Genomic DNA, 27,939 nt, shown 5'->3' with positions numbered 1-27,939 from the left:
CTGATTTAAACTCCTAGTAAAACCATGAACAGATCAAACTGCTATACAATAGGAGTCTTATTTCCAGTATTTTCAGTATCTGAACTCCAATATCTGGTATTTATTAAAAGTGTTTTTCTCACGAAGGATAGGCGATGTCCAAAGTACATTGTTTCAGAGATGTCAGTATAACATTTTTCACAAATTCACACAGCAATTTTAAATGACGCATCAGTGCAGAATTATTGCCTTGAGTTCATCTGCAGTAACACTTTCACTGTTATTTTTAGGTTGGTTGTGAAGCTCATCCCTTTACTGTGAATCGGCCAACTGAGCTGTGAAAAACACCTATTTATAAGAGTAACTCTTTCCTTTAAATGGGGGTGTAAATTAGTACAGTATTTATAAAGCAACCACAGTGTAAACTGCATATCAGAGTTTGTTTTTGCCCATCCAGTGGTTGTTGTGGAGAGGTTTTAAATTGTTTAAAGTATGCAATTGTTGATATTTAATGGTGTACAGTAGGAAATAGAGGGAAATGTGAATCTCAGACTATCTGTAACTAAAACATGGGTCACCCAGTGAATTTTGTAAAAATATTAGTAGCAAATACGGGGTAAAAATGTCTGTGTTCAGTATGTTACATGTCACTCCAATTGCGTGTACAGTAAGCAGGAGGCAGCCAATGCAAGGACTTAAGAACTGGATTCATGTGATGACTTTATTGTCAGTTTTCTAACCGCTGTTTAGTTTCAACTGCTATCTATTTAGCAAACAAACCGTTGCAACAATCAACACGTGTTGTGCCATGAAGCAACAAAAGTGAGATTCTTTGTCTCAAGGTCAATTTGTGACCACATTGGCCTCAGCTTTGGATGACAGAAGGAAAGTTTGGAAATTAAACCAACCTGATAGTCAAAGCAAAAAGCAGAATCTAAAATAATGCCTAAATTCCTCACATTTAAGACTGAAATAAAGGAGCTACGTGGTTTATCTGTGTGCCTCCCTAGAATTTCGAATACCAGAGCTGGTATAACCCCCCCAACCCCCCCCCCCTCAAAAAAAATAAAAAAATAAACAAAATGTAGGCCCTGATTTGAGATAATGGTAGCTAAATAGAAACAAAATGTGTTTCTACAATTTTGAACAACAACACTCCTTACTGCAGCTTCTGGAAGTTCTACAAGCTAAGCCTAAATTCAGTCAATTAAAACATTGGGAAAACTAAAAGGCCAGGTGAAAATGTGTGTCAGGGCAGCCCCTGCATGTGTGCTGTGAAGCAGAAGCAGAAGCAGCAGCAGCAGCAGGAGGCTCGGAGTTGAACTGCTGACAACATGAAGGATTCATGGCATTCCTTTCCAGTGAAGTGACTGACATGACTCTCACTGAAAATTAACTTTTTAGAGGCCTGGTTTCCTGGTTAGTCCTCCCCTGCGAGGTATTCAGTGAAACGGGACCTTGATTCATACACACCTGAAGTAGAGAAAGACTATAGCATGAAGATGTGTGGGAAGAGCTGGCTAACGCTGGAAATACCACAGCAGTGGTGCATCAACCACAAATATGCAAGGAATGGAACTGAATGCCTTTGGGTCAGTTTAGCCAGTATCCTCTGATGTGCCTGTTCTGAAAAGCACTGGTGGAATTTAGGTTTGTGCCAATAGAGGATTGGTTATATTTTAAACTATAAGTTTCACAGGCAGTTAAAGCTATGCCAACAAGCCTGGGAGTGGGGAAACTTGGGGGGGAAAAAATCATGACAGAATGTTGTAAAATGTCACCTTATTGCAGCTTAGATGTTTCATTTAAAGTAGTTTAAAAAATGTCGTTGGCCTATTCAGTATTTGAAGTTCTGTGTAGCTGCTGAGCCTTTATTATTCAAGAAATATGTGATACATTATAAAGTGTTTTTATTTACTCTATCATGGTTGGCCTGGTTACCGCACCGCCCAACATAGTAAATGACTTGCCCCGAGGAAGCATCATTAACAGCAGAGCTACTTTTGTGTTAATGGGAAGGTCTCTTTTGGGATTAAGATTAATTATAAGTATACAACATATCTCGTTGCAATAACAAATAAAATATGTCAAATCCGTGTTGCCTGTACCCCTCACAGCTCTTTGCTTGTTCTGACTGCAGTATTGCAGATACATAGTATTGTTGCAGTGCAGTAGAAACTAGGAAGACTGAATAGGAAACAGTGCTCTGAGATGTGTCTTTCGTTCCTTAAACCTTCCAAAACTACCTGTTTTATCTTAAGTCATTAACTCCTCCTATGAGTCAGATTTTTTTAATGTTTTATCTGTGAATGTCTGTCAGGGACAATTTGAGGCTGTGACTTCATATTTGTAGGGTTAAATAAGCCCTGCATGTTAAAAGTGTGTCATGTGGTGTCTTAGGTTTTTGCATTAAACAGCACAGTTTGAAATTCAGTATTGTCTTCTTGTTTGGTACACATGTAGATTCTGTGATTCTCTGTCATGTCCAAGGGTCTGTCATTTAAGAATGAACTGTTTCACTGCCTATGTATTTAATACTCTCCAATCAATGATACTGGCCATACACTTTGATGTAGTGTCTTCACATTTGTTAATCAGCTGTATCCTGTGATTCTCTCTGTTATCTTCCATCTTTGGAGTTGTCAAATAACAAAAATGAACTGTTTTGTGGCCACATTCGTTTTATTCTCCCACCAAATTTCACTAACCGTTAACAACCACTTGCACCACATATCCATTTTGCTTCTTGTTTATAAACCGTTAGACCAGCGATGTTACACCCCCCCACCTTATTGTACATTATGCCACCAGGGATGCTTGGTTAATGTTGTACTGTATGACTGAGTTTACCCAAAGTATCAGTTTTACTGTAAAACCTGTCCAAATTTCAAAGTGCTCCTGTGCTGTTAACACATGAAGAGCTTTCAGAGGTGTTGCTTGTGCTGGACTACATGGCATGTACAGTGCCGAGAAAGTTTTTGAACCCTTTAGGATTTTCACATATTTCATACCTAAAATGGTATTAGATCTTAATCTAAGTCCTGATAATAGATAAGGATAACCTGATTAAACAAATGACACAAAAACATGATACTTTTTCAACATTTATTTATCAACAAATGATTCAGCATTCAATATCCGTGTGTGAAAAAGTATGCAAACCTTTAAATTCAGTAACTGGTGGCACCCCCTTGAGCAGCAATGGCATCGACTAAGCATTTCCTGTAACTGTTCGTTAGTCTTTCACATAAGTTTTGAGGAATTTTGGCCCATTCCTCCATACAGAACTGCTTCAACTCGGTGACATTTGAGGGCTTCCTTGCATGGACAGCTAGTTTCAGGTCCTGCCACAACATTTAGACTGGGTTTAGGTCCGGCCTTTGACTAGGCCATTCTAAAACACTGAATTTCTTCTTCTGCAACCATTCTTTTGTAGATCTGCTTGTATGTTTAGGATCATTGTCTTGCTACATGACCCACACTTGGTTCAGCTTCAGCTCACGGATGGATGGCCTGACATTATCCTCTAAAATCTTCTGATGCAATGCACAAGTCATGGTTGTGTCAATGAGTGCGTTTACATGAGCATAATAATTCCGATATTTTTCGGAAAGTTAAGTTTTCAGAAAACTAATTCCAATATCAAAAGTCATGTAAACACAGTTTTCAGAAAATGTATTGGAATATTTCGAAAGTCAGTTTTTGGAAAACGGCACCTAGAAATTTCTGGTTAAATTCCAAAAACTAACAAAATGTATATCATGTAAACGCACTTTTCGGAAAACTTATTGAAATACCATACTGCGCATGTGCACACTTTGACCCTTTTCTCCTGCACATGGTTTTAGAAAACAGAAAATAATAATAATCTGCATCAGTCTGCAGATTGTCTAGTTAGGGATAACGTAATGCATTTGTTAAAGTCTGTATGTATTTGTTAGCCCGCCCATAGCCCATAGTGAAGCAGTAAATGTTTTCCAGTTTTAAAATGACATGCTAATTTGAAATAATGTTGGCAAAAGAAACTGGTAATATAGACCAGAATGAGCTGTTGGAAAGGCTGATTGCACGTTGTGGGGAATCTGAATAGAAGTATAGTATAGTAATCTTTGAACTGAAGACCTAACACTTCGATAAAGCACTTCAGTTATTGGATTGATCTCCATTCTGTTGCAGAAATGTCCGGTCTGTTCAAATCGTATAGACTACAACATTTTCAGAAAACTTCAATCCATGTATACAGTTGAATTCTAATTAGATTTTCTATCGTTAATCATGTAAACACAGAAAAGTGACATTTTAAGAAAATCGTTTTTCTGATTCAGTTTTCGGAAAACGCTTTGTCATGTAAACGTCCTGATTGATGGCAAGCCTTTCAGGTCCTGAGGCAGCAAAGCAGCCCCAAACCATCACACTCCCACCACGGTGCTTGACTGTTGGGATGAGGTTCATCTGTTTGAACGCATAGTTTGGTTTTCGCCAAACATAACGTTTCTCATTGAGGCCAAAAAGTTCTGCCTTTGACTCGTCTGTCCAGAGAACATTGTTCCAGAAGTCTTATGGATCATCTATTTTCTCTTTGGCGAACTTCGGACTGGCAGCAATGTTCTTTTTAGAGTGCAGTGGTTTCCTCCTGGCTATCCTTCCATGAACACCATTCTTGTTTAGTCTTTTTCTGATAGTTGAGTCATGAACACTCACGTTAGCCAAGGCGAAAGTGGCCTGCAGATCCTTGGATGTAACTCTGTGGTTCTTTGTGACTTCATTGATGATTTTCCGGTTTGTTCTATGAGAGATTTTGGTAGGACGACCGCTCGTGGGTAGTGACTGTGGTCTTGAACTTTCTCCATTTGTAGACAGTGTCTGTCTGACAGTGGATTGGTGGAGCCCCAAATCCTTAGAAATGGTTTTGTAACCCTTGCTAGACTGATGAGCATCAGTAACTGTTTTTCTGAGATTCTCAGAGATTTTTTTGATTGTGGCATGGTGTTTCTCCACACGCCTGTATGGCGACGACCAAACTCACAAAGTTTCTGATCTTTATATAGGATGAGGCCTCCCAAACTCACCTGTGAAAATCTATTTAATTATTTAAAAACCTGATTTTAATTATCCCCTTAATTGAGCTGATAAAACCAGGTGTTCACTTACTTTTTCACATACCCTGAATCTTAATTACTCATTGTTTGTCTAATTGATGCATCATTTTGTTTCAAAAGACATGGAATTGGTTAATATAAACCCTATTGGATATTTAAGAAAAGACTGGTTTTGATTCAAGAAGGCTATCATGGTAAAACTATGGAATTTGCATAATTATCATTGGGGTTCACAAACTTTCTCGGCACTGTATATGCAAATTTACTGGACTTGAGCGATAATTGTGTGGCTCTCAGTGCAATAAATGACAATATTGCTATATCATTTCATGCCTTCCCATTTCATTCTGTCTCTGTATGTGCTTGGCTCTACAGGTCTGCACTGTCTGTTGATCTCTGAGAAGTGAATTCCAGGCATAGCTTTGGGTTAGTCTAGTATGCAGTACGCAGGCCACCACCCAAACAAACACTTTTTTTGGCTACAGAAGCGAGCAAGGCTGCATAATCCTGTGTGACTAATTGGAGCGTTTCTGGACCACAGAAAGTGTGACTGTGTCTACTCTGCTCTGTAATAGCGGCAAGGCCATTCTGCCTAATGAGGTGATGAAAACCAAGGCTTTTCCACAGTGAGCAAATCCCCTGAGGATTAATGTGGCTAAGGTAGCATCACACCTCAGAAATATTTTGCCCTCTAAAACACCCAAGTTCCTTCCTACAGCATACTCTAGTTCTTTACAGCCTGCTGGGTAAAGACAAGTACTCTCCTATCTTCATAATGCCATCACCCCCACATGGAAGATCATCCTCCATTCCTGCTACAGAAATTGACAAGCACCACTCTTGAATGACACAGCATTTTTTTTTTTTTTAAGATTGTGGGGGCAAACTTCACCCTTTCTTTTCAATCCTGTTGCTTTTGACATTGGCTGGAAATCCAAATAATGCCCTGGTAGTGGAGGCAGTTGTCATGTATAGTTCTTGATGGAGTATATCTATAGACTTGCTTGTCCAGTTGTGGTGAAACTTGATAAGGACCTTCTTTAGCTCACATTATCAAGTGTGTTGTAATCCTTGGGGTCCATGGAGGTTGTTTCTCTGAATGCCTGTCTGTATCTGACACTTATATGTATTCCTATCTAGAGAACTGCTTATTCAGTTGTGACAAAACTTTGTTTTGCACTTTAGTTATTGAGAGCATCATACCAGTAATGTGGGGGTTTGTCAATCTGTATGTAAAACTTGCACACTGGATATCTTTCATGGTTATTATGTTACTAATAGCTCTCCTCTTGTAATACAGCCATGATAGGGGATGTACAGTACCTTCCAAGGCTGTAACAGTTGAATTTCATAAACTGATCCTCAGTAACTCTGAATATTAATAGAGAGGAGATGGTGCTGAGATTATAGCTTACCATCCTTTTCTTCGTACAGATTCTTAGTGCAGCACATCTTGGTTTCCCCACTGACTCTTACCAAAGTGCAAGCTGTTCAGCAGTGTTCCTAGAACTGACCTGTCATGTGATCTTTAGTTAGTATTGTGCTCTTTGGAAGGGAGTGAAGCCATGCTGGAGGATGGGTGGGGTGGAAACAACAGCTGGAGATGAAAAGGTGTCCGGCCTGCGGCTAATGTGGACCAGCAGTTCAGAAGAGTTTGCTATTCTTAGGCTGGGTTGGAGTTCACTTGCAGTATACTTAAAGGTCTTTAGAGAACCGTAAATCAGTTCAAATAAACAAATGAATAACTAAATCGCATCATCTTGTAACGTTGTGAGAGTATCCATATTTTAAACTACAGGCTCACAGCCAAAATCCAAACCACCATCTTTGTTTGTTTGTGTCAGCCTTTAAAAAAAGGAAAGCGAATTCTCTAACTGGGCTGAGTGGATATTCACCTGCAGCTCCCGCAGTTATACTTATGCTCGTATATTTCTTTGAGGAATGGAAATACATGTACTGTAGCTTTTAAGCAGTAAAGAGGAGACTAATTATGCATGAATATTATCTGCGATAAGGATATCGTGGAGGCATTTGAATGTACTGTACTGTTCACTGTACGTTCAGTGAGACTGTACTTGCCCAAATTTACATAGACGTTTTCTAAGAAGTTAATATACAGTACGATGGTAACACTTAATTGGCTGAGTTATTGAAGGCACTATCTGTGTTCAAGGTCATTACAGATCAAACTGGATGAATTCTAAAACTGGAAATGAGCCATTTGTGAAATGCAAAGCAATTTACACCACCCAAACAGAAATGACTTGTAAAGGAGAAGTTGAAATTTAAAGTGAATAGTTTTTAGCTTTGTTTTATATATATATATATATATATATATATATATATATATATATATATATATATATATATATATATATATATATATCATATATTGAATAGTGAGAACCTACCTATCCTTGACAAATAGTACAATATCATTGTTTAATAGGAAACTGTTTCATTAACTAATACAGTACAAATATGCATTGTTGGTCACATTAGTCAGCAATTTTCACCTGGAAATTTACCATAGAGGTCATTAAAGTGCAAATTTTAAAACATGCAAAGGTCTTTATACAAGAATTACTAGAATGGGTTAGTGGTAATAAAGGACTTTATTAAATTAATGGGTCATTCTGCTGCAACTCAACTAAAAAATGGGTATTTTGTTGCCTGACCGTCTCAAATTTTGCTAGAAAAATTCACCTGGGGGTTTTTGGGCCTGCTGAGAGAGAGAGAGAGAGAGAGAGAGAGAGAGAGAGAGAGAGAGAGAGAGAGAGAGAGAGAGAGAGAGAGAGAGAGAGAGAGAGAGAGAGAGAGAGAGAGAGAGAGAGAGAGAGAGAGAGAGAGGAGAGAGAGAGAGAGAGAGAGAGAGAGAGAGAGAGAGAGAGAGAGAGAGAGAGAGAGAGAGAGAGAGAGAGAGAGAGAGAGAGAGAGAGCTCCCTACTTGCTTCCTCTGACTGACGTCTCCTCCCGTGGCTCACCTTAGCCCCGGATACTACTACCCAAGAGAAGAGGAGAGAGAGAGAGAGAGAGAGAATAGAGAGAGAGAGAGAGAGAGAACAGAGACTGGACCTCATCTTAACTGCGCCTCAAATCTAGGACACCACACAATAAGTGTACAAAACATTAGGAACACCTTCCTAATATTGAGTTGCACATCCTTTTGCCCTCAGAACAGCCTCAATTTGTCGGGGCACGGACTCTACAAGCTGGGCAGGCCACTGCAGTAAGCTGAATTCACTGTTATGTTTGTGGAACCATTCCTGGACAATCCTAGCCTTGTGGCATGGGGCATTATCCTGTTGCAAAAATCCATTAGCAGATGGATACACTGCTGCCATGAAGGGATACCCCTGTTTGGCAATGATGTTCAGATATCCTGTGGCATTCAAACATTGCTCCACTTGTATCAAGGGGCCCAATGTGTGCCATGAAAACACATCCCACACCATCACACCACCACCACCAGCCTGCAATGTTGACACTCGGCATGATGGATGCATGTACAACAGCAGGAACCGTGAATGTTTTTCCAATCCTCCAGTGTTTTCGTTCCTTAGCCCACTGCAACCGCAGTTTCTTGTGTTTTGCTGAAAGAAGTAGAACTCTGTTAGGTTGTCAGCTGCCATACCCCATTCATGTTAAGGTACGACGAGTTGGACATTCTTTTATGGGTCTTTCGGCACCAGTGTTGTGCTGGACTGTCGGTTGACTAACTGTAGTCTGTCTGTTGTTCTGCACCATTCGTGTCAGCCTCCTTTTGGCCTCTTTCATCAATAAGCCGTTTTCGACCACAGGCCTGCCTTTGGCTGGATGTTCTTTGGGTGGTGGACCATCCTTGATACACACGGAAAACTGTTGAGCGTGAAAAACCCAGCAGCATTGCAGTTCTTGACACACTCAAACCGGCGCGCCTGTCACCTACTACCATATCCTGTTCAAAGGCACTTAAATCTTTTGTCTTGCCCATTTACCCTCTGAATGGCACCCTAACCCTAATCCATGTCTCAGTTATGTCAAGGCTTAAAAATCCTCCTTTTACCTGTCTCCCCTTCAGCTACACTGATTGATGTGGATTTAACAGGTTACATCAATAAGGGATCATAGCTTTCACCTGGATTCACCTCGTCTGTCTATTTCATGGAAAAAGCAGGTGTTACTAATGTTTTGTACACTCAGTGTATATATACTGTATTACTTCAATTTGGCGCATCAGCATTTATTTTAAAAGATCAAAATAACTGCGGCCCTTAAACGAGAGTGGCAATTATACGAGGGCGGCCTTTATTAATAGTACTATACCTTACAAACGCTGCAATATTTTATTACTTGATTTAAGGCATTTTAGAAGCAGCGCCATGAGAGGCTCTGATCTGCAGCACTATACTCCTGTGTGTTTTGGGGGCTTGAATACAGTACATTTACTGACAGTTAACGAGAGCTTATTAGGTGGGAGTTGGGAAGTCAGGGGAATACTGTACCAGCGAATCAGGAGTGTGTTTTGGTTGATATGAGGCGGCACAAAAAGAGGAAAGAAAACGGTAGTTGAGTGTGATGCAGTTGTTTTTCTTAACGAAAAATATTACTGTATCCCTGAATATCGGTTTGATTTCTGTTAAAACTAAAATATATCCTACTCGGTTATTTTTATTTATTTTTTTCCCTGTAATTTACCTGGTTGTTTGTAATTTCTCTGTAAGAGAACACAAAACTAAATCTTCTCATAGATAGTAAGCAAGTTTTTTATATAATTGTACAGGACTGAGTAAAATTCCAATTGAATAAAAATACTGATTTTTTTTTTTAATTTTCCAAAGGTCAACCTAAAGTGAAAAAGTGACCAAAAAAATAAAAATAAAATGGATTAGCATTTTCAACTCAGCGTGCCTGAAAACCCCCAGGTGAATTTCTAGCAAAATCTGAGACAGTTGGGCATTGGCTCTGGTTGAGCTGGAATGGAATGACCCCAATGTAACGGGATATTTTGCTTGGTTGCCATGCAAAGGTGTTCTGTTTAAAAAGTTGTCTCGTTCATCCACTGCAAGTCCCAACGTTCGACACTTGGAACACAATAAATGGATAGTGTTGCTGGCTCGCAATGCACCCTGAGATGACTGTTACAAAATATATCACATGCATTTATATTGTGGTTAAAAAACTGTACTGTCCAAAGAAAGGTACATAAACTGTAGTGCATTGTGATGTTCCAAAGAGCTTCAGAGGTAATTGGATTTTATTTTTATAATTTGTGTTTTTAAAGGATGTTTATTCATATGTAAAAGCAGTAAATCATTTGCGAAATGACAAACCAAATATTTGTGGAGCACCACATGCTGAAAAGAAGAGTGCCTTGCCAAAACTTAAAAGTAAAACGATGCCTGCGGCCTTCCTGTTTGGTCACCCACTGTGGCCTGGGAATGAAATAAACAAGAGATTGGAGTGCAGAAGAGACCCCTGACTGAGCAGTACGTTAACTTGAATACAGCAAACAGCCTGTTTCACATTAGATCCTAAATAAGAGTGAGAGAAAACCTAGAGAAAGATTAATTATTTATCTTGTTTGGTCCAATAGTGAAAGAAAAGCGGATGACACTTGAGCCTTGCCAGATGAGGCTCAATGTCTTTTAAACATCATTACCTTTGTAAAAGTTTTACCACTGTATTTTTGCATGGTATTTTAAGTTTTACCATCCTTTTCCCAGGGTTATACTATGCGTTTAATTTACTGTACTATATTTTATCTTGGTTTCCCATGTTTATTAATATGCTTTACCATACCACAGTATTCTTCACATTGCTTATAGGTACCTATGCTTTACAATGCTTTCACTGTGCTTTATTACACTTTACTATAGGAAACTTTTATGAGGTTTAGTTTACCGTGGTTTGTTTAGTATGTTTTACCATACGTTTACAATTCTTACCTATGCTTTACCGTACTTTATTACACGCTGATATACTTTTACTATGTGAAACTTTTCCAAGGATATGCATTGGTGGCCGCATGTCTACTCCTACTGTATCCTACAGTACATCCATTTTTAGCTTTCTTGAGCTGCTCGGACGTCGGGTTGTATTGAGTATTACTATGAAACATTCCTTACAGTTTCTTTACCATAACAGAATGTGCTCTATCTTTTTGACTGATGGCTATATCTTGGGATATCTGACTTTGGTGAAACTATGACGATTTGTAATCGAGTGATCTTAAAAAAAAAAAAAAAAAAAAAAAAAAAAGCTATCAAAATAAAAGGCAAAATACAATTTCTAAAATCTGTATTTTTTTATGAATTCATTTTAAATCACTCAAGATTTTTGCATGGATTTGCCTCGCTTTGCATTGCATTTCCAGGTTAACCCTTCCACACACTTTTTGGGAGTCTGTGAGCGAGTCCAGGCTCTTGTGTTGAAGAATCCTCTGAATGCACATTAGACTGTGGTACAGTTCTGTGGCTGGCATTAAGCTTTTTATGATGAGGCAGAACTAGCTAGGTCAGCATAAACTAAAGGAGAATCATTCATGTTTGATGGCTATTAATCCTTTGAATGAAAAAAAAAAAATTCCTTAATATAACTGTATTTTAATAAGGCACAGGGGGTTATGAAAAACTGTTTTTCATTGACTACAATGGATTGGGTTAGCTTACCATCTAACCCCCATAATTGTAAAAATTGCCTACACTTGGGGCTACTGTAGTGCATCCAAGTGAGAGAGAGTATGAGAAACCGAAAACACAATGTGTGTGGCTTCTTAGTCACGTGCCATGTTTTTTTTTTTTTTTTTTTTTTTTTTTTACACTGAAACCTCACAGCAACTAACTACTTATGTTACAGATGTAACCTTTTATTAAAATGCCAAATGCAATACGAGTTTCATACATTATAGTCTTCAGAACGTCTTCCTTGCTGTAAGTGTTTGATTTTTGGGGTTCTGTTGTATTTAGATAAAATCGAGATCTGTTTTGTAAAAGTGTGACAGTGAAAGGAGTTAGATATCTTGTTCTCCTGGTTAATTAATTGCTCAACAATGTTCATAGTGATACAAAATAGAGTTGCTAGGTGTAGTATGACGGAACTCTCATAGGGTTGAGTGGGGTAATGGATCCAGATCTGAATACTTTATATTAACTAAGGTATTTGGTTAGGTTACACTAATTCAGATCATTAAGGAGTATCTCTGCTGGTTTGGGGAGCCTGGCAGTTGACCGTCTCACAGAAGCAGTTGTACCCCAACTATTTATATGTCTTCCAGTAATGGCTGGGGCCTCCTTCCCCGATTTCACCAGATACTTTTCTGCGGTAACAAACACTTTGTACTGACCAGGAGTGAGGCCCATTGCTTGTTTTGAAGCTCCAGCAGGAATGCCTGATGTGCAGCCTTTGTCTACATTGCTGCTAAACCCTCCTCTGGGTCATGTGAGTGTGAATGTACTCTAGCAGAGAACTATTGTGCTGATAAAGCAATCCCCAAATGTTTCTGGTGCTACAGCATGGCTCCTGAGTGCCGGCCAAGTGTAACAGAGATACTTAAACTAGAGAGAGAGAGAGCTTTTTGCAAAGTCATGCTCCATCTGAGGGAACTTGGCTACGTTTGAGTTCAATTTGTTGTTTTTATGTGCAGCTATTCTGAGAGCAGCTAAGAAGTTTTCTCTTCTATTTAGAAATATGCAGCGATGGATTTTGTAGCAGTATGTTGGGAGGCTTGGTGACAGCAAAAGAAAATGAACTTCAGCTATTTACCTGGTGGTTTACAGTACTGTAGTTCTCCAGGCTGGTGGTTGATAAGAGTTTCAGTAGAAAGCTCAAGGAGAGTATAGGATGGCTCTGCCTGAGACCCCGTTCCCACTACTGTGGTGGCCCAGGGCTGCCACGTTTAGGTCTGCAACCCCGTTCATATTTGCGGTGTAAGGTGCCTTTGCACGTTTTATATTTGTTTCAATGCAGTACAGTAGCAATTTGATGGTATAAAAACATATTATTGACTATTTTGACTTAATGTTATGGTGTTTAACGGGGGTGACCGTCTGATCATACCCTCACAATCACATTATTCTCTCAAGAACACAGAGGTATTTAGAATGCAGGAAACAGCAACTTGCTAGTGTTCACAAGTATAAATATTTATTTTCGTAATGGGTACTTCACTCAGACTGCAAATGACTAACAGGTTATACTGTATATACAAAGACTGACATGCACATGGCAAGCTCATGACTGACCACCTAATACTACTGCTCCCTCCTAGGAAAGACATGGCATTAAATAATACATTAATAAATCAATAACCGGTTACCCCAGGAACCATTTTATACAAAAGTAAACTCTCTTTAACATTCATTCCATTTACAGTAAACTTTCATATGATTTACATTACACAGGTTTCTTCTCAGTTATACATATTTGTGTAATCTACATAAATACCGTCTTTGTTTACAAACACAATTGTTAAACTATTCTATTGTTTACTTGTTATTATTACACTTTGTAACACAATTTTTGTTCCTGGGTAGTAAGTGTTATTTCCTAATTGCTTATGCCTCAAAAGTATAGAAAATGGCTATTATTCCCCACAAACTTTGCTTTTGTGACCAGGACAGTGATATTTCAAAATATCACTATTTCCAATGGGAAAATGGGCAAATGTGTGTCTTTTCGTTCACGTAAAGTCAGAAAAAAACAACATATGAATCCAAATTAACATGTATTTATACTAAAGTAATACAAAGATGACTACAAAAGATTTAGAAGTGAGTAGTTTTTCGAGATTTACAATTATACTGTATTTATCAACTTTATGTGAATGAAAAGACACACATTTGCCCGTTTTCCCATTGGAAATAGTGATATTTTGAAATATCACTGTCCTGGTCACAAAAGCAAAGTTTGTGGGGAATAATAGCCATTTTCTATACTTTTGAGGCATAAGCAATTAGGAAAAAGCACTTACTACCCAGGAACAAAAAAAAAATGTTTTTTTGTTACACAGTGTTATCATTGCCATTTATTATTCTGTAGTCCCTAACTATTACAAGTAAGTACCCCTTCTCTTGGAAGATTACAGAACACATGGCTATAACAAAACCCTTGTTCCACATGTAGCTACGGCAATTTCATTAAGGGAAGCGCCCTAATCTAAATACAGCAATACACCACCATATATCAAATACACTCAACAACATGCACGATGCATAATAAACTACTGCTCTGTCTCCAGTAGAATAACATTAGCAGTAATAATCACAATAACAGACATTGAAATATTACACTTTCAAATTCTAAGCAAGTTACAAGCTTACCAGTGCCATTAATCAATAAAACAAACTTTTTTTTTTTTTTTTTTTTTTATTTCAAAAAGTTCCCTGTTGTAATTTTTATTTTATGTTGGTTTAACTCAGAGTTAGTCTTTGTCGTCCAGGTGGCTGTTGTAAAATAGAGCTGCAGCATTCTCCAGCCAGATTGTTGTAAGACGCTGGCGAACTTGAGCACAGAAAAAAATCCCAAGTTTGCTGCTGTTTACGTTTCGTATCATTCAGTTTATGTTTAGTGCTTCCCATGTGTTCTACAATGGTGAGCCTAAGAGTGTAATCTACAGCCTTGCTGCATGAAGAACAAAACAGCACATTACAATCAGCATGAAGTTTGGCCTTGCCAAACTTGTTGATCCGATCTTTAGGGGTGATTGTTATTGTTTTTGGCATCTTTAAACAGCTCTAGATAGTGACTGAAGTAAACTGAAGCCTCATTCAGCACTGAACTTGAATACCAGAAGCAGTTTTATTAGACAGGTATGTTTATGTAAATTTAAGCAAAGTTGCCTGTGTTAATGTTTATATATTGTACAGGTATTAATTTAGCTATTATCAAACAAACAAAAAAAGCCTTGCTTGTTTTTTGCCCCTCCCCAAATGTAAAACAAAAAAATCTCAGACATCATAGAATACATCTGTATTATCACAGAAAATCAAATTGGTAATGTGTTACGAAAAGGCAGCCCAAGTCATAGGTATATGTAAAGGCCGGCCGTGGTCTGGGATTGCAGGCCCTGGGCTGCATCGAAACGGCAGCATAAATTTAGGCCGTCTCTGGGCCTCCTTAAATCACAAGTGTGAATGGGGTCTGAGAACTCAAACTCTTGGTGGGCCAAAGAAGAACTTCGGCATAAACATTAAACTGGGCCCCCCTACCCCAATTTATTTTCTGCTTTTATGGACCTGCTCCAGGAAGATCTCAGGGAAGGGAACGAATACAGTGTGTATATATGTATATATATATATTTTAAAACTTCATATTTTCAATGTTCTGAAAACTCTCGGGCAAAGTCTAACACATTTGACTTTGACGTGTGGCTTAAGAGGACTGGTCATGTGAGTGCTTGGTTTCCAGATGATGAAGACCATCTATTGTTCTTTTAGGGCAACGCTTTTCTGGCCATAATTTCACAAAATCTCCATTCAAAGCCTCATATATCAGACCATTTGAGGTAGTGATTTCATATTTGCAGGGTTAGCCTATATATTCCCTACAGGCTGAATGTGTTGGTGGACAGTAACATTCATCTTTGACCAAATATGGCTGTCAGATTGTGTACAGAGACAGAACACAGAGTTATTGTCCTCACATTTAGTACACAACTCCATAGGGTTTAGAGTTTGAAAACCTTTTCACTGCCATGTTTTAAACTCTGGCAATAATTGATGATACAAACATTGAGGCAGTATCTTTTACAGCTGGTACACGCCTGTTTTATATGATTCTCTTAATAAAGTCCCATTATGTAAAAAAAAAAAAAAAAAAAAAAACACCACCATTTCACTAGCACACTGTTTTAACCAATAACAATGAGACGGACCATATGCTTGAGATCGAGTCTTACAGTCTGTACACAGCTGAGTCACTGCAGCTCAATACATTTCTGTTTTCTATGACTGAATGGAAGTTGCTTATTGTGGCACTGTCTTTCTCTGTCTTTTTTTTGGTAGGTTTTAAACCAAGTCCACCCAAAGCTCTCGTCAAAGGAGGATGCCCTGCAGTACATTGAGGAGCTGATCCTGCTGCTACTGAGCATGCTCTGTCAGGCCCAGCCGCGCACCGTGCAGGATGTGGAGGTACGAATACAGTGAGCTGACTGCGGGAGAGAATTCAGTGGGAGAACTGGGAACATCTGTTTTACTGGGTCACATTGTTTCAGATAGAGGTTTCTTTTTTAAATTTGGATTGCAGACCCACTGCACCTGGTTTAAAGTCAGACCTGAGGTCAATTACAATTGTAAAATGTGCAATTCGTAGTTCATTGTAGTTGGACCGTAGTTGTAATTGTAACTACAATTTCAGCTGCAGTTGCAATTATAAGCATGGTTGACCCCAGGTCAATTTGTGCAGTTGCGCAGTTTTTACTTCACTTTAAAGTCTCAGGGCCCTTTGTTTTCTTTTCCATTTTATATAGTCACTGAATACTGTCTTTTTTTTTATTCTTTTATGCAAAAAAAGTCATAAAGTCAAATGGATATGCAGTATAGATTACACCAATGCGGTACATGTACACACTTGTCTTCTCACACAACCCTGGTAGTTTGAAGAAAAGGGCCCCCTCTGTTGGTGAAAAGCTCCAATGGCTGCTCTGTAATACCAGCCTTGACAGCCCAGCAGAGCTGTTTTATTGCCTGCTCTTGGAATCCATCACTTTGTTTATTTTGTGTGAATGTGTTCCAGCATTTCTAGGAAACAATTACTGTATTTTAGTGCTCAGTCTGTTAATGACTCTGATGGAATACAATTCTTTAAAGAGCAGCAGTCTTTAACTCTATATTGACCTTCTTGGTTTTGAACCACTTACTACTTTACTACATGCAGTGATATATCCAGTTCAGAAGATAGCTTTGGGATTTCATGCTCGCCAGTGCTTTACTGTTTTCAATAGGTTATTATGCTGCTTTCACTACTGTTTTCAATAGGTCATTATGCTTTTCATAATATTTTAATATTACAAATAATAACGTTGTAATCCTTTTGTTTACCAGTTAAGTAAGGTGCAAATCAGTTGTATGACTGTTACATTTGATTGTAATTAAGCAGAGTGTGATAATATTCAGCAGGGATATTTGAGTGGTGAGAAGAGGAGGGTCACTTTAACACCAGGGATATTAAGTGGTTTTCAGTATTAAACAATGTGGGCATGTAACAACCTCTTGAATTTGCCTTCTCTTTGCACTTTCAGGAGCGTGTGCAGAAGAGCTTTCCACATCCGATCGACAAGTGGGCCATAGCAGATGCACAGGCTGCTATAGAGAAAAGGAAAAGAAGGAATCCTTTAGCCCTGCCTGTTGACAAAATTCACCCACTTCTAAAGGTAAAGCCAGGTTCAGTTTAATACCCAAGAGCTGGTTTTTCAAAACTTGTAATCAGATTAAAAATGATTATATATTTTGTGATCGAGATTACTTTCATCTGGATCGTTTGCTCAGTTTTTTCAGAAAATGCCTCTGCTGGATTACATGTATCCAGGATACAAATAATCATGTTTTTGGAAGTAGTTTTAATAGATTTGTAGCCTTTTTTTTTTTTTTTAAATAGGCTATCGTAGGAGGCAGTGTGGTCCAGTGGGTAAAGTCCAGGGTACCAGTTCAAATCCCACCTCTGCCACTGACTGACTCACTGTGTGACCCTGAGCAAGTCAGTTAACCTTCTTGTGCTCCACCCTGTGGATGAGATGTTAAATCAGTGTCCTATTGTAAATGACTCTGCATATAATGCACAGTTCATAGACTACCTCTGTAAACTGCTTTGTGATGGTGGTCCACTATGAAAGGCGCTATATAAAAGTAGATTATTATTATTATTATTATTATTATTATTATTATTATTATTATTATTATTATTATTATTATTATTATTTATGATATAGTCCAACTTAAAGAAATATGACAGTAGATAGTATTACTACACAGGTTTATTTATTTCTTGTTTTTTATATAAGGCTAATGACGCTTTATGCCAACCCCACTAGAGCAGCGCAGGAGCATTTCAACAATTAGCCTTTGCAATAGGATCAAAATGATCCTGATATTTTGGATAAAAGTAATCTTGATTTTTTTTCTTTAAATTCTGAAAAACCCAATTACAACATTTAATCGCGATTAAAATCAGATTACAAAAGCTTTGGAAAAACAGCCCCAGATAACCAAGTGAATGAGAATTACCTGGTCAGACACTGTTGTATTTTATTCTTTTTGAATGGTCACAAAACTTGACTTTTGATTAGTTTTAATGGAAGTTTTAGTAGGGCTGATTTTCAAATGGCATGCAGATTTAGGAGATGCTTAATAACAGTTGAGAAGCAAGCGGTCCAGGTTCAGGACAATAAATCCCTTTTTTCTGTTCAATATTATTGTTGTATACACTCTTAAATTAATCTGCTGCCTATAATCATGTGCTGGCCTGAGTTACTGCCTGAGTTTCCAGTAGCCAATTTGATTTACCAGTTCAGTTTTAATCAGTTAAATGTACTTTACTGAGACTTTTTGGGTTCCATTCTAATACTCCAGTGGCAGCTTGTGTATGAATGGTGTTAGGGCGCCGCCCCTCCGTGTGTGTGTGTGTGTGTGTGTGTATATATAGCAACACAACTAGACAAAATCATGTCGGGATAAGAAAGCATAACAAGGAAGTTGAAAGGAATCGGTACATTCTGTCTAAATTAATCGATTATGTATGGTTTTGTGGTGCTTTGGAATTGGCATTACGTGGTCACGATGAAATTAGAGTCATCTTTTGAATCCTGGAGTGTTTAGGGGCCTAGTGGATTTTGTATCCAGTATAGACAGGGCAATGGAGAAGCAGGTTAAACCTGCAACTGTGTTTAAGTACACTTCCAGACCCATTCAGAGTGAACTGCTGGACTGTGACTAGGGAGTAGAATGTCCAGCAGCTGAGAAGCTCCGAATATGTGGCTATACAAGCTGACGATACCACTGATGTTTCGACAGTACATATTGATGAAAACTGTAACGTTTTTGAAAGGTTTTACATTTAAAAAACTCTTGTGCAGAATCAATTGCTACAGCTTTGCTTGATCAACTGAACTTAGTTTTCCTGGAGCACTGTGATAAACAAAAACTGATTGCTCAAAGCTACGATGGTGCCAGTGTGATGCATGGAGAAACTGGCGGGTTCAAAAGAAGGTGAGGGACAGATACCCTAATTCGCATTATGTTCATTGTTATGCCCAGCAGCTAAACCTAACCATGGAGCAAGCTGTATCTAAAATCTCACAAGTTCGAATTTTCTTTTGCGATTTGTCTGGCTTTCCGGCATTTTTTTCGCGCTGTCCTAAGAGGACTGTTGTGTTGAATGCCATAGAAAGCAGGCTTCCGAGAGGGGCAGCAACACGATGGAATTTCAGTATTTGGACAGTTAGTGTTGTCTGTGAGCACAGAGAAGACCTCCTTCAATGCTTTACGACAGTCGAAAGGTGATTTCGAATTCAATGCTATCTGGCCAGGGGATTTATTCGGATGCTGGAAGACAGGGATTCCTTTTTTTCTTTTTTGTGATATAATGCACCATGTTGATGTGTTACTCAGTCACCACCAGAAACAAGACATTCACAGAGTCCATGTTGAGAGAGTTACTGCCGAGTTTATCAGGAGTAGCAAGAACGTGCATGAATGCGTTGGCGATCTGGGTTCAAAATTGCCAGCTGAGTTTCCCAGACGCAGAGCTGAAGTGGAGCAAGTGACTAAAGAAGTGTGTGCCATAATAATTGTCAATGCAGAGGAACTCTTTGAATTTGCAGAACATTAGGGGAGTGCAAAGTTATTGCAAAGTGGATTGTTCGAAAGACACAGCCAATGCTTTCCAATGCAAGCATTAACCGACACAATGCAATCATATCCAGTGATTAACAAAGACTGAACATTCTGTTATATATGGGAAGCCATATATAATCTCCAAGGTACATTTTCAGAGACTGTAACATTACTGCAAATTCTCATCACAACACCCATGACAACGGCAGAATCCGAGAAATGTTTTTCAACTCTAAAGAGGATTAAAAAAAATTAAGGAACACGATGAACCAGGATCGAGACAATGCACTGGCTATGCTGTCAATAGACATACAGTTGATCCATGAGATACCAGACTTCAACAAGAGAACCACTGAGTAGTTAGCTACCCTTAAAGATCGTTGGGCAAAATTCTTGTATAAGTAGGCGAGTGTTGTTTATTTCACCGCTTTACTTTATGTAATTGTACATATGATGGTTCTATTTTTGTTCATTTAAAATATATTTTTTATAATATTCGGACTGTTCCGATTAACAGATTAATCGGACCAATTTATCAACTAAAGATTTGATTATGCATTCTGGGTAGAGAGAAAAACTATTTAGGGAAGTGCTGATTTGAAGCGCGCTCGCTCTCCCTGGAAGTGGTAAGACACAGTGGATTTAAGCTTGTTTGAAATGAGGTTAAAGTTGTTACTCGTGTGCTTTGTAATCAGAGCTGTTGAGTACTGTGGTAAAGTCTAGCGTGGTGCTTTTATCCCGAATAACATAATAAACTGTTGATTTTTAGTTATAAACCTCAGAGTGTTTTTTGTTTCTGTGTTCGTGCATTGCTAACAGCATACCTAGCTGTGCTGCTCTGACCCTTGGGGCTTGTGTAACTGAGTTATCAGGTCCCTAAATCTGTTTTATTAGGGTAATAGGACGGACAGGTAACATTTGTTACAGCTACTAAAATTTAAATAATAATAAAAATGGTTTTTAAAAGCAAATTCCCATTGGGCATATTTTATTTGTACTTCTTTTTTAGATCCTATTGATTTAAACATTACTATGCAGGTTAGCTGCTATACGATTGTTACATTTATTAAAAATGTGCTTGAAAAATGTGATTTAATCAACTAATGCCCGTAAATTTAATGCTAATCAAAGTGTTTAATTGAGTGACATTCCTAATTTAATATACATTTTAAATAGTGCTAATGTAGATACATTTTTAACTGATTTAAATTGCACAGTAAAATAAAATAAAAATTGCCACGTGTGAATATACGTGGCTTTACATAACATCAAGACATATTAATCACAGTGGAAAGAATCGGTGTGAAAATGTCTTGGGCTGTTTGCATTTGTTCATTTTCTTTCTCTTACGCCCCACTTGACCCAAAGTTCACCAGCCGCCACTGCTCCAGTTCCATTGTCTCATTTCCAGCAGATTTTCATTTCTTATTAATTCAGTTTGCCGTATACATAATCAGATGTAGATTAGTGTGTGTATGTGTGTATATATATATCTGTAAGTCGCCTTGGATAAAGGCATCTGCTAAATAAACAAAATAGTACAAAAGTAAAAAGATTTAAACTGTTGCGCATGTTTATTAAACAAACGCAAAAACAGACACCAGCAAACGGGCACGGTGGCCAAAATAAAAGGTTTAAGCAAAACAATACAGTACCATATAAACGCTGTTGTCAGGCTGGGCATTCATCTTCACTGACAATTTTACAAAATACACACGCTGTTACTTACTCACCCTAACTCCCCTCACCAGACAAATGATTTCTCCTTCCTTTTATACATGTGGCCACTCCCTAATTGGCACTCATTTTCCTGATTGGGGAATGGCCACACCTGTGAATGTTGACAGGGACAGATTTAACCCCATTCCTGCAAACCTTACATTCCCACACACACACACACTATTTAAAGCAGCAGGGCTTCTGTCTTGCCACAATGCACGTAAACATCGACTGACTGCAATCAGGGTTGGGGTCAATTTGTGTTTTTTCAATGCCAGTTGAGCAATGATGTGTTAGAATGGATTAAAAGGGGATAGGAATTGATTTTAAAAAGGAAATTGAATTGGGATTGAAAAACAGGAATTGACCAAAACCACGATTTGGAATAGAGTGTATTCACGTTGCTTGAACCTCATATTACTCCAGGACAACAACCTACTAACCGGAGACCTGGGTCTCTTAAACATGAACTCTGATAAAGCATTTTCTTTGAAGTTAGGTAGAGACAGGCCCAATACAGCAGACATGATCACCATGGATAAACATCGTTGGCAGTCATATCCTCCATGAGCTCACTGTACTCTAATCATAACCTTTTTTTTTCCTTTTCTTTTCAATTTCTAGGAGGTCCTGGGATACAAAATCGACCATCAAGTTTCAGTCTACATAGTAGCAGTATTAGAATATATCTCTGCCGATATTTTGAAACTGGCTGGGAATTATGTACGGAACATCAGACACTATGAAATCTCACAGCAGGACATTAAGGTGGCAATGTGTGCGGATAAGGTAAGAAAATGTATATATGAATTTCAAGGGCTTGTTTTATGAAATTTCCATGTAGATTAGATTACCTCCAGCCATTCTGGGTAATTGGTTCTGTTCATAGCTGGTGAGTCTTGTGAAAAGCTAGTTTACCTCACATGCAATTAGGTTGGTAGCTCTATTAAATTGCAGGAGCATCTGCATCTCATTGGCAAGGCTGTTCTGGAGGACCACAGCAACAGGACACCAGACCTGGGCTTCATTATAATTACAATTCCAGCACAATTGTTTGCTGACACTACAATTACAGTGCTATTTTGTTGAATTATAGTTACAATTGTGTTGCAATAATTACAATTCTAAATACAGTTGCACTAAAGTAACATTAATTAATGTGTTTACTTTGTTTATTCTAAATAATTGAGCGATAATAACAGGTACAGATACAGAAACATTATAGAACTTGGTTTCAAACAAGTAATAAATTAATTGTTACAACTTTTTTTTTTTCTCTGACAATACAGTGCTGTGCACTAGATGGTGCTGGTGCTTATGATATAAAGACCCAGCATAAATTGCACATTTCTGTGGCGGACAACTTGACATCTCATCAGTGGACCTTTACACAGACATATCATATTCAACTTGTCTCTTAAAATCTCAGCTGTAATTCTCAACTGACATACATACATGTAGACACGAGGATCTCTTACCCAGGCATATTTTATACAGAAACATGTCCACCCACAAATACACTCACACTCTGCTTTTCGTAAACCTCCCAAAAGATGCAGTGAAGATGTAATTTGGTTTGGAGTAGACAGCAAAGCCTAAATGAAGTAATGCAACACAATGAGAAATTTACACAAGTGCAAACCTCCAGTAAACTTTACTGAGTAAATCTGTCAAGAGGAATGGTAGAAGAATGTTCAGACAACACACATTTCTTGCCCACAGAAAGCTTTTTACTCTTGTAATAAAATCAACTGTGAAAACAAGAGCTTTGCTCACATTTTTCAGATCAGTGAAGGTTAAGAATAGGGTTTTGCTTTCACTTTTTTTCAGTTAATCCCCAGTCCAAAAACATTCCAGAACACACTAGCCATGTATTTTGAATACCATTGTATGTAGTCTTGAATTTCAGTGCATTACTGCAAAACAAGAAAAACAAAACAATTTCTAATCTGTTAAGCTTAATGATTTCCCTTTTGTATCTCTTGGCGTTCAATTCTAGACTAGCACCCAGTATTTTGGCACTCTTTGTGTGATAGTCATTTGTGTGGGGATCTGTCAGTGGCTCACCTGGTAAAGGCTTGGCCTTATGGTGTGCAGGGTGAGCCATGCAGTCGGGATTGCATGTTCTGAATTGCTGATCTTGACTAGCCTTCACAGGGAGTGTCGCATTGTCCCTTGCACTTCTGCGGGTTGGGAAGGTAAAATCTTCCTCATCATGCTACAGTGGCCCTAACTGAGTCGATATCTGCACAACTGTCATTCGAAAATTGGAGGTCCTACTGCGACCTTAAATTCTCCTGAGCTGTTTTGCTACGATGGAGGAACATAATTTTGGGTTCCTAGTCATATATCCGTGAGATCTAGCCCTCCTTCCCTGGATGACAGCTGGAATGCTGTGTAATGCAAATTGAATCCACGCTAATTCAGAAGCCTCCTTGAAAATCCTAGTATTCCACTCATAGAACAATGAACACCCTAAATCTCTTTCTTTTTTTTATTTCGTAACAGACTTTGGAGTGTTCTGTACAGTTTTTTGATCTACTTTGGTTAGTGCTTATTCAGCATCTCTTTAATGACCGGTGAGGCTTTTCAAACCTCTTCTTTTTTTTTTTTCCTTTCTCCAGTGAAGTATGCCTTTTGTTCTCAAATATAGTACAATGTAATGACCTAGTACTTTTAGTTCAGGAGATACTTTTGTGTAAACTTTGAGTAACCAAGCAGGTCAGCTGGCACTTCAGTCTTTGTCCCATCCCGCCCCCTCACACACATTTCTCATGAGGACACAGACTTCAGTTATATGAGACAGAGGGCCATGTTACAAAACATGTTCACCAGCGTTAAACTACAAAGCTTCAAATAAATAACCCAGGAGTTTTTTTTTTAACATTAGCTTTCCTTTTTTTAAAAAAATAAATTGACATAAATAAATAACACACAATGTGGTAATTATTTTGTACATGCCTCAGAGTCTTAAATTCTATTAACTTGATTTATCAAATGGTGACCAAATTTAAGTAATATCCTCTAATGTTTATCTTATATATATATAATATATATATATATATATATCATATATATAGCTTATATATATATAGATATACATATATATATAGATTAAATATATTCTATAATATATATATAATATATATAGATATAATATATATATATATATTTATGTTATTTTTAAGTGTTTTTACATCAGATATGTGAGATGGCCAAATTGATTTATTTATGGTAAAGCAAAGTAATAGTTTAACTACTTCTTTTACCACTAGATCAACAACAGCATTTTTCAGTAGCAGAGAGTACACCTGGATTGCTTCCCCACTCATTTTGGAGGCTAATCCTGAGGTGAAGAAATCCAGGGTGTTTCCAATAAACTATAAAGAAATTATAACTACATAGTTTTGGTGTCTCCACTGAAAAGCAATTTAAATGGGGAACTGGGGAACTGTTAATTTTTTAAAAATATGTTATAACTAAACTCCAGCATTGATGTCGGTCTGGAATGCTGGTGAATTGTCTGTGGTGAGATAGCTTGGTTTGTTCCATCTCTTTTGACAAGTCCATGTCCTGTTTTTCCCAGGTGCTCATGGACATGTTCCACCAGGATGAGGAGGACATCAGTGGGTGGGCCCTCATGGACGAGGAGCCCTCCACCTCTGGGGAGCAGATGTACTACGACCTGGTCAAGACCTTTATGGCCGAGGTGCGGCAGTACTTGAGAGACCTCAACCTCATCATCAAGGTCTTCAGGGAACCCTTCGTCTCCAACACAAAGCTCTTCTCCCCACATGTAGGTGACCCTCTGCCGAGTTCCGAATTACACAATTACAGTTTGTAATTAACCCAGGGTATGGTTCAGGATATACAAGCATTTCAAATACAACACTGTGGATAAGTGCTGGAGTCTGGTATGTTTGCTGCAGTACACATGGTCTGGTTGCATTCAGTTTGAACTCCTGCACATGACTAGGCACCAGGAAGCCGCAACAACTTCTCATCTGTAGAATTGTGTTTGAAATACCTGCATGTTCTAAATTGAAGTATAAAATACAGGTGGAGAACCAAAATATCTTCAACAGAAAGAAGGTGTTTTAAACTTTGTTGGCCCTTTAAATCCCATTTCCTAATACATTAAAATACTATAGTACACTTTCCTATTGTATTATGCAGTGAACCTTGTAGTATATTATAGGATACTATAGAGTTTTTGTATGGTGTATATAGTGTCTTTTTTATATGGGTTTGCACCTCCCAGCACAGCTACACTAATTATTCTCCTCTCTTAGGATGTTGAAAACATATTCAGCCGCATCGTAGATATTCACGAGCTCACTGTTAAACTGCTTGGCCTTATTGAGGACACAGTAGAGATGACAGACGAAGGGAGTCCTCATCCTTTGGTAGGAAGCTGCTTTGAAGATTTGGCTGAGGTAAGAGACCCCCATCCTACCCTCACTGTTTTTAATGTTTCCTTATTTACTTTCTCTTTTATTCTTTTATTTTTCTGTTTTGAAATTTATTTTGGCCAATGTTCTGTAAGATCCTTCTTCAGAGTGAAATATATAAATTAATAAATGAGAATCCTCTGCCATTTACTGCCTTTTACATTTGTATTTCCTGACCTGCATCCCTAAAGCTGTACAAATGAACGGTGTTGTTGCAGGAGCTGGCGTTTGATCCCTATGAAACGTATGCACAGGACATCCTTCGCCAGGGCTTCCACGACCATTTCCTCAGCCAGCTGTCAAAGCCAGGGGCAGCTCTGTATTTACAGGTATGTGTCTTCACCCAGTACCCAACCCCCTTCACCACCTCAGGTAGAAGGGAATAAGAGAATCTAGACCATTGACTGTGGAATGATTTGTTGTGCTGCTTTCATGTTTTCTGTGCCTACATAAACATGTGATGTAAGGGCTTTGCCGCATGAAGATACTGCACTTTGTTAAACAGTACAAGGTGCTTATGCGGTTTGTACAAGACGGTCTTCTTTATATTTTGTGCTTGTGCATTGTTCATGAAAGGTGAGGAGCAATGGCAGTGGCTGCAGTGTGGCACATTGCTGGCAGGAGCTGGGAAAGCTTTCCTCGCTTTTCTGCCAGTGCGTCTGGGCAACTGACCCAAACACCACCATCCATTCTGTCCCCCTGCCTAGTGCTGTTACTTTTTACAAGGCTGTAATTGTAGGTCTACGTAAAATATAGACTATTGCTGTTAGAGCACCCTGTACTGTAGAACCAGATCTTTGTTTTGCAGGTTTATGAACCTTCAAATTAAAAAAATATATATATATGGTGCAATAGAGCAGAAATGTAGAAAACGCAATATGTTAAATACAGGAATTAGAACAGGATCGAAACATCTATGAAACATAGGTATCAATAACTGTAGATAAACTAAAGTGCCATTTTAATCAATCGCACGTTTCTTTTCATTATTTCTTGATGTTTACTTTTTAAAAACTTATTTTTGTATTAACACACCAGGGTTCTTGATCTCCCCAGATAATGGGCTGGGAAGTTGAATGCAAAAAAAAAAAAAAAAAAAAAAAAAAACCTCCTGCTTTGCAATATGTGTCACTTTTGGTCAAAGCTAATGTGAGGCAGTGATATGCGATGTAACAAATGAACCATACTGAACGTTGCATCCACTGTTTACACTGAATATTTTTTTCATCAGTGAAGTTGGACTCCCGTTGCACTAGCTGTGGTGAGCCTCTCCTTACAGCTTTTTAAAATGTTTCTCATTCAGAAGAAAAATAAATAAATAACGTCGGCGATGTAACTGAGTTAAGACAAGGTTAACAATGGCGCTAGGAGTCAGGGCCCAGGGGGCTTTAGAATGCAAACTGTTTATGACTTTACTGGTGTCTGTACATCAACAAAATGTTAAACATTATTAAATGAATGTTTGAAAACGCGAATATTTAGTTGAAAACAAATAATTAGAAAACAGATGCAAAGCTATAGTGAGTGTGGTGTGCGCTGAGCATTTAGGGAGTAACGTTTAAATATTTTGAGGCTTCTGTTCGAGTATACACCATGCTCACTATATCCTTGTCTCTTCTAAATAGCGTTCAAATATTTGTCCTCCTTAAGCTATCTCGTAATAAAAAAAAAAAAAAAAAAGAATTTGGTTTTTAATCATAAAACAGGAATACTTAAACGCATTAGGATTATTATTATACATGTAATTTGTTTTTAACACTGTTTCTTACTGATGCTTCTCCTTTATAAAGAGCTTTCTGGTGATCTCGTAAATGTGTGAACATAGTCATTGTGTTGCTGCCCTTTCAATAACCTGTCTATCGTCTTTTTTTTAAAGCCAAAATT

At 38.2% G+C, this 27,939-nt stretch overlaps 1 protein-coding gene across 1 annotated transcript in view; it reads left to right on the top strand.

The window, feature by feature from the left end:
• Positions 1-27,939, top strand: part of LOC121316389 (son of sevenless homolog 1-like) — a 61,101-nt gene that overhangs the window by 7,010 nt on the left and 26,152 nt on the right. Inside the window, exons 2-7 of the mRNA XM_041251468.1 lie at positions 16,061-16,186; positions 17,296-17,427; positions 22,229-22,393; positions 25,191-25,400; positions 25,897-26,040; positions 26,274-26,384. Coding sequence (XP_041107402.1) covers positions 16,061-16,186; positions 17,296-17,427; positions 22,229-22,393; positions 25,191-25,400; positions 25,897-26,040; positions 26,274-26,384 — 888 coding nt within the window. The remainder of the gene's footprint in view (positions 1-16,060; positions 16,187-17,295; positions 17,428-22,228; positions 22,394-25,190; positions 25,401-25,896; positions 26,041-26,273; positions 26,385-27,939) is intronic.

The sequence above is a fragment of the Polyodon spathula genome, chromosome 5, assembly GCF_017654505.1.
Source record: "Polyodon spathula isolate WHYD16114869_AA chromosome 5, ASM1765450v1, whole genome shotgun sequence".
NCBI lineage: Eukaryota > Metazoa > Chordata > Actinopteri > Acipenseriformes > Polyodontidae > Polyodon > Polyodon spathula.
Note: the sequence above shows the minus strand (reverse complement) of the source record. Positions and strands in the feature narration are given on the sequence as shown.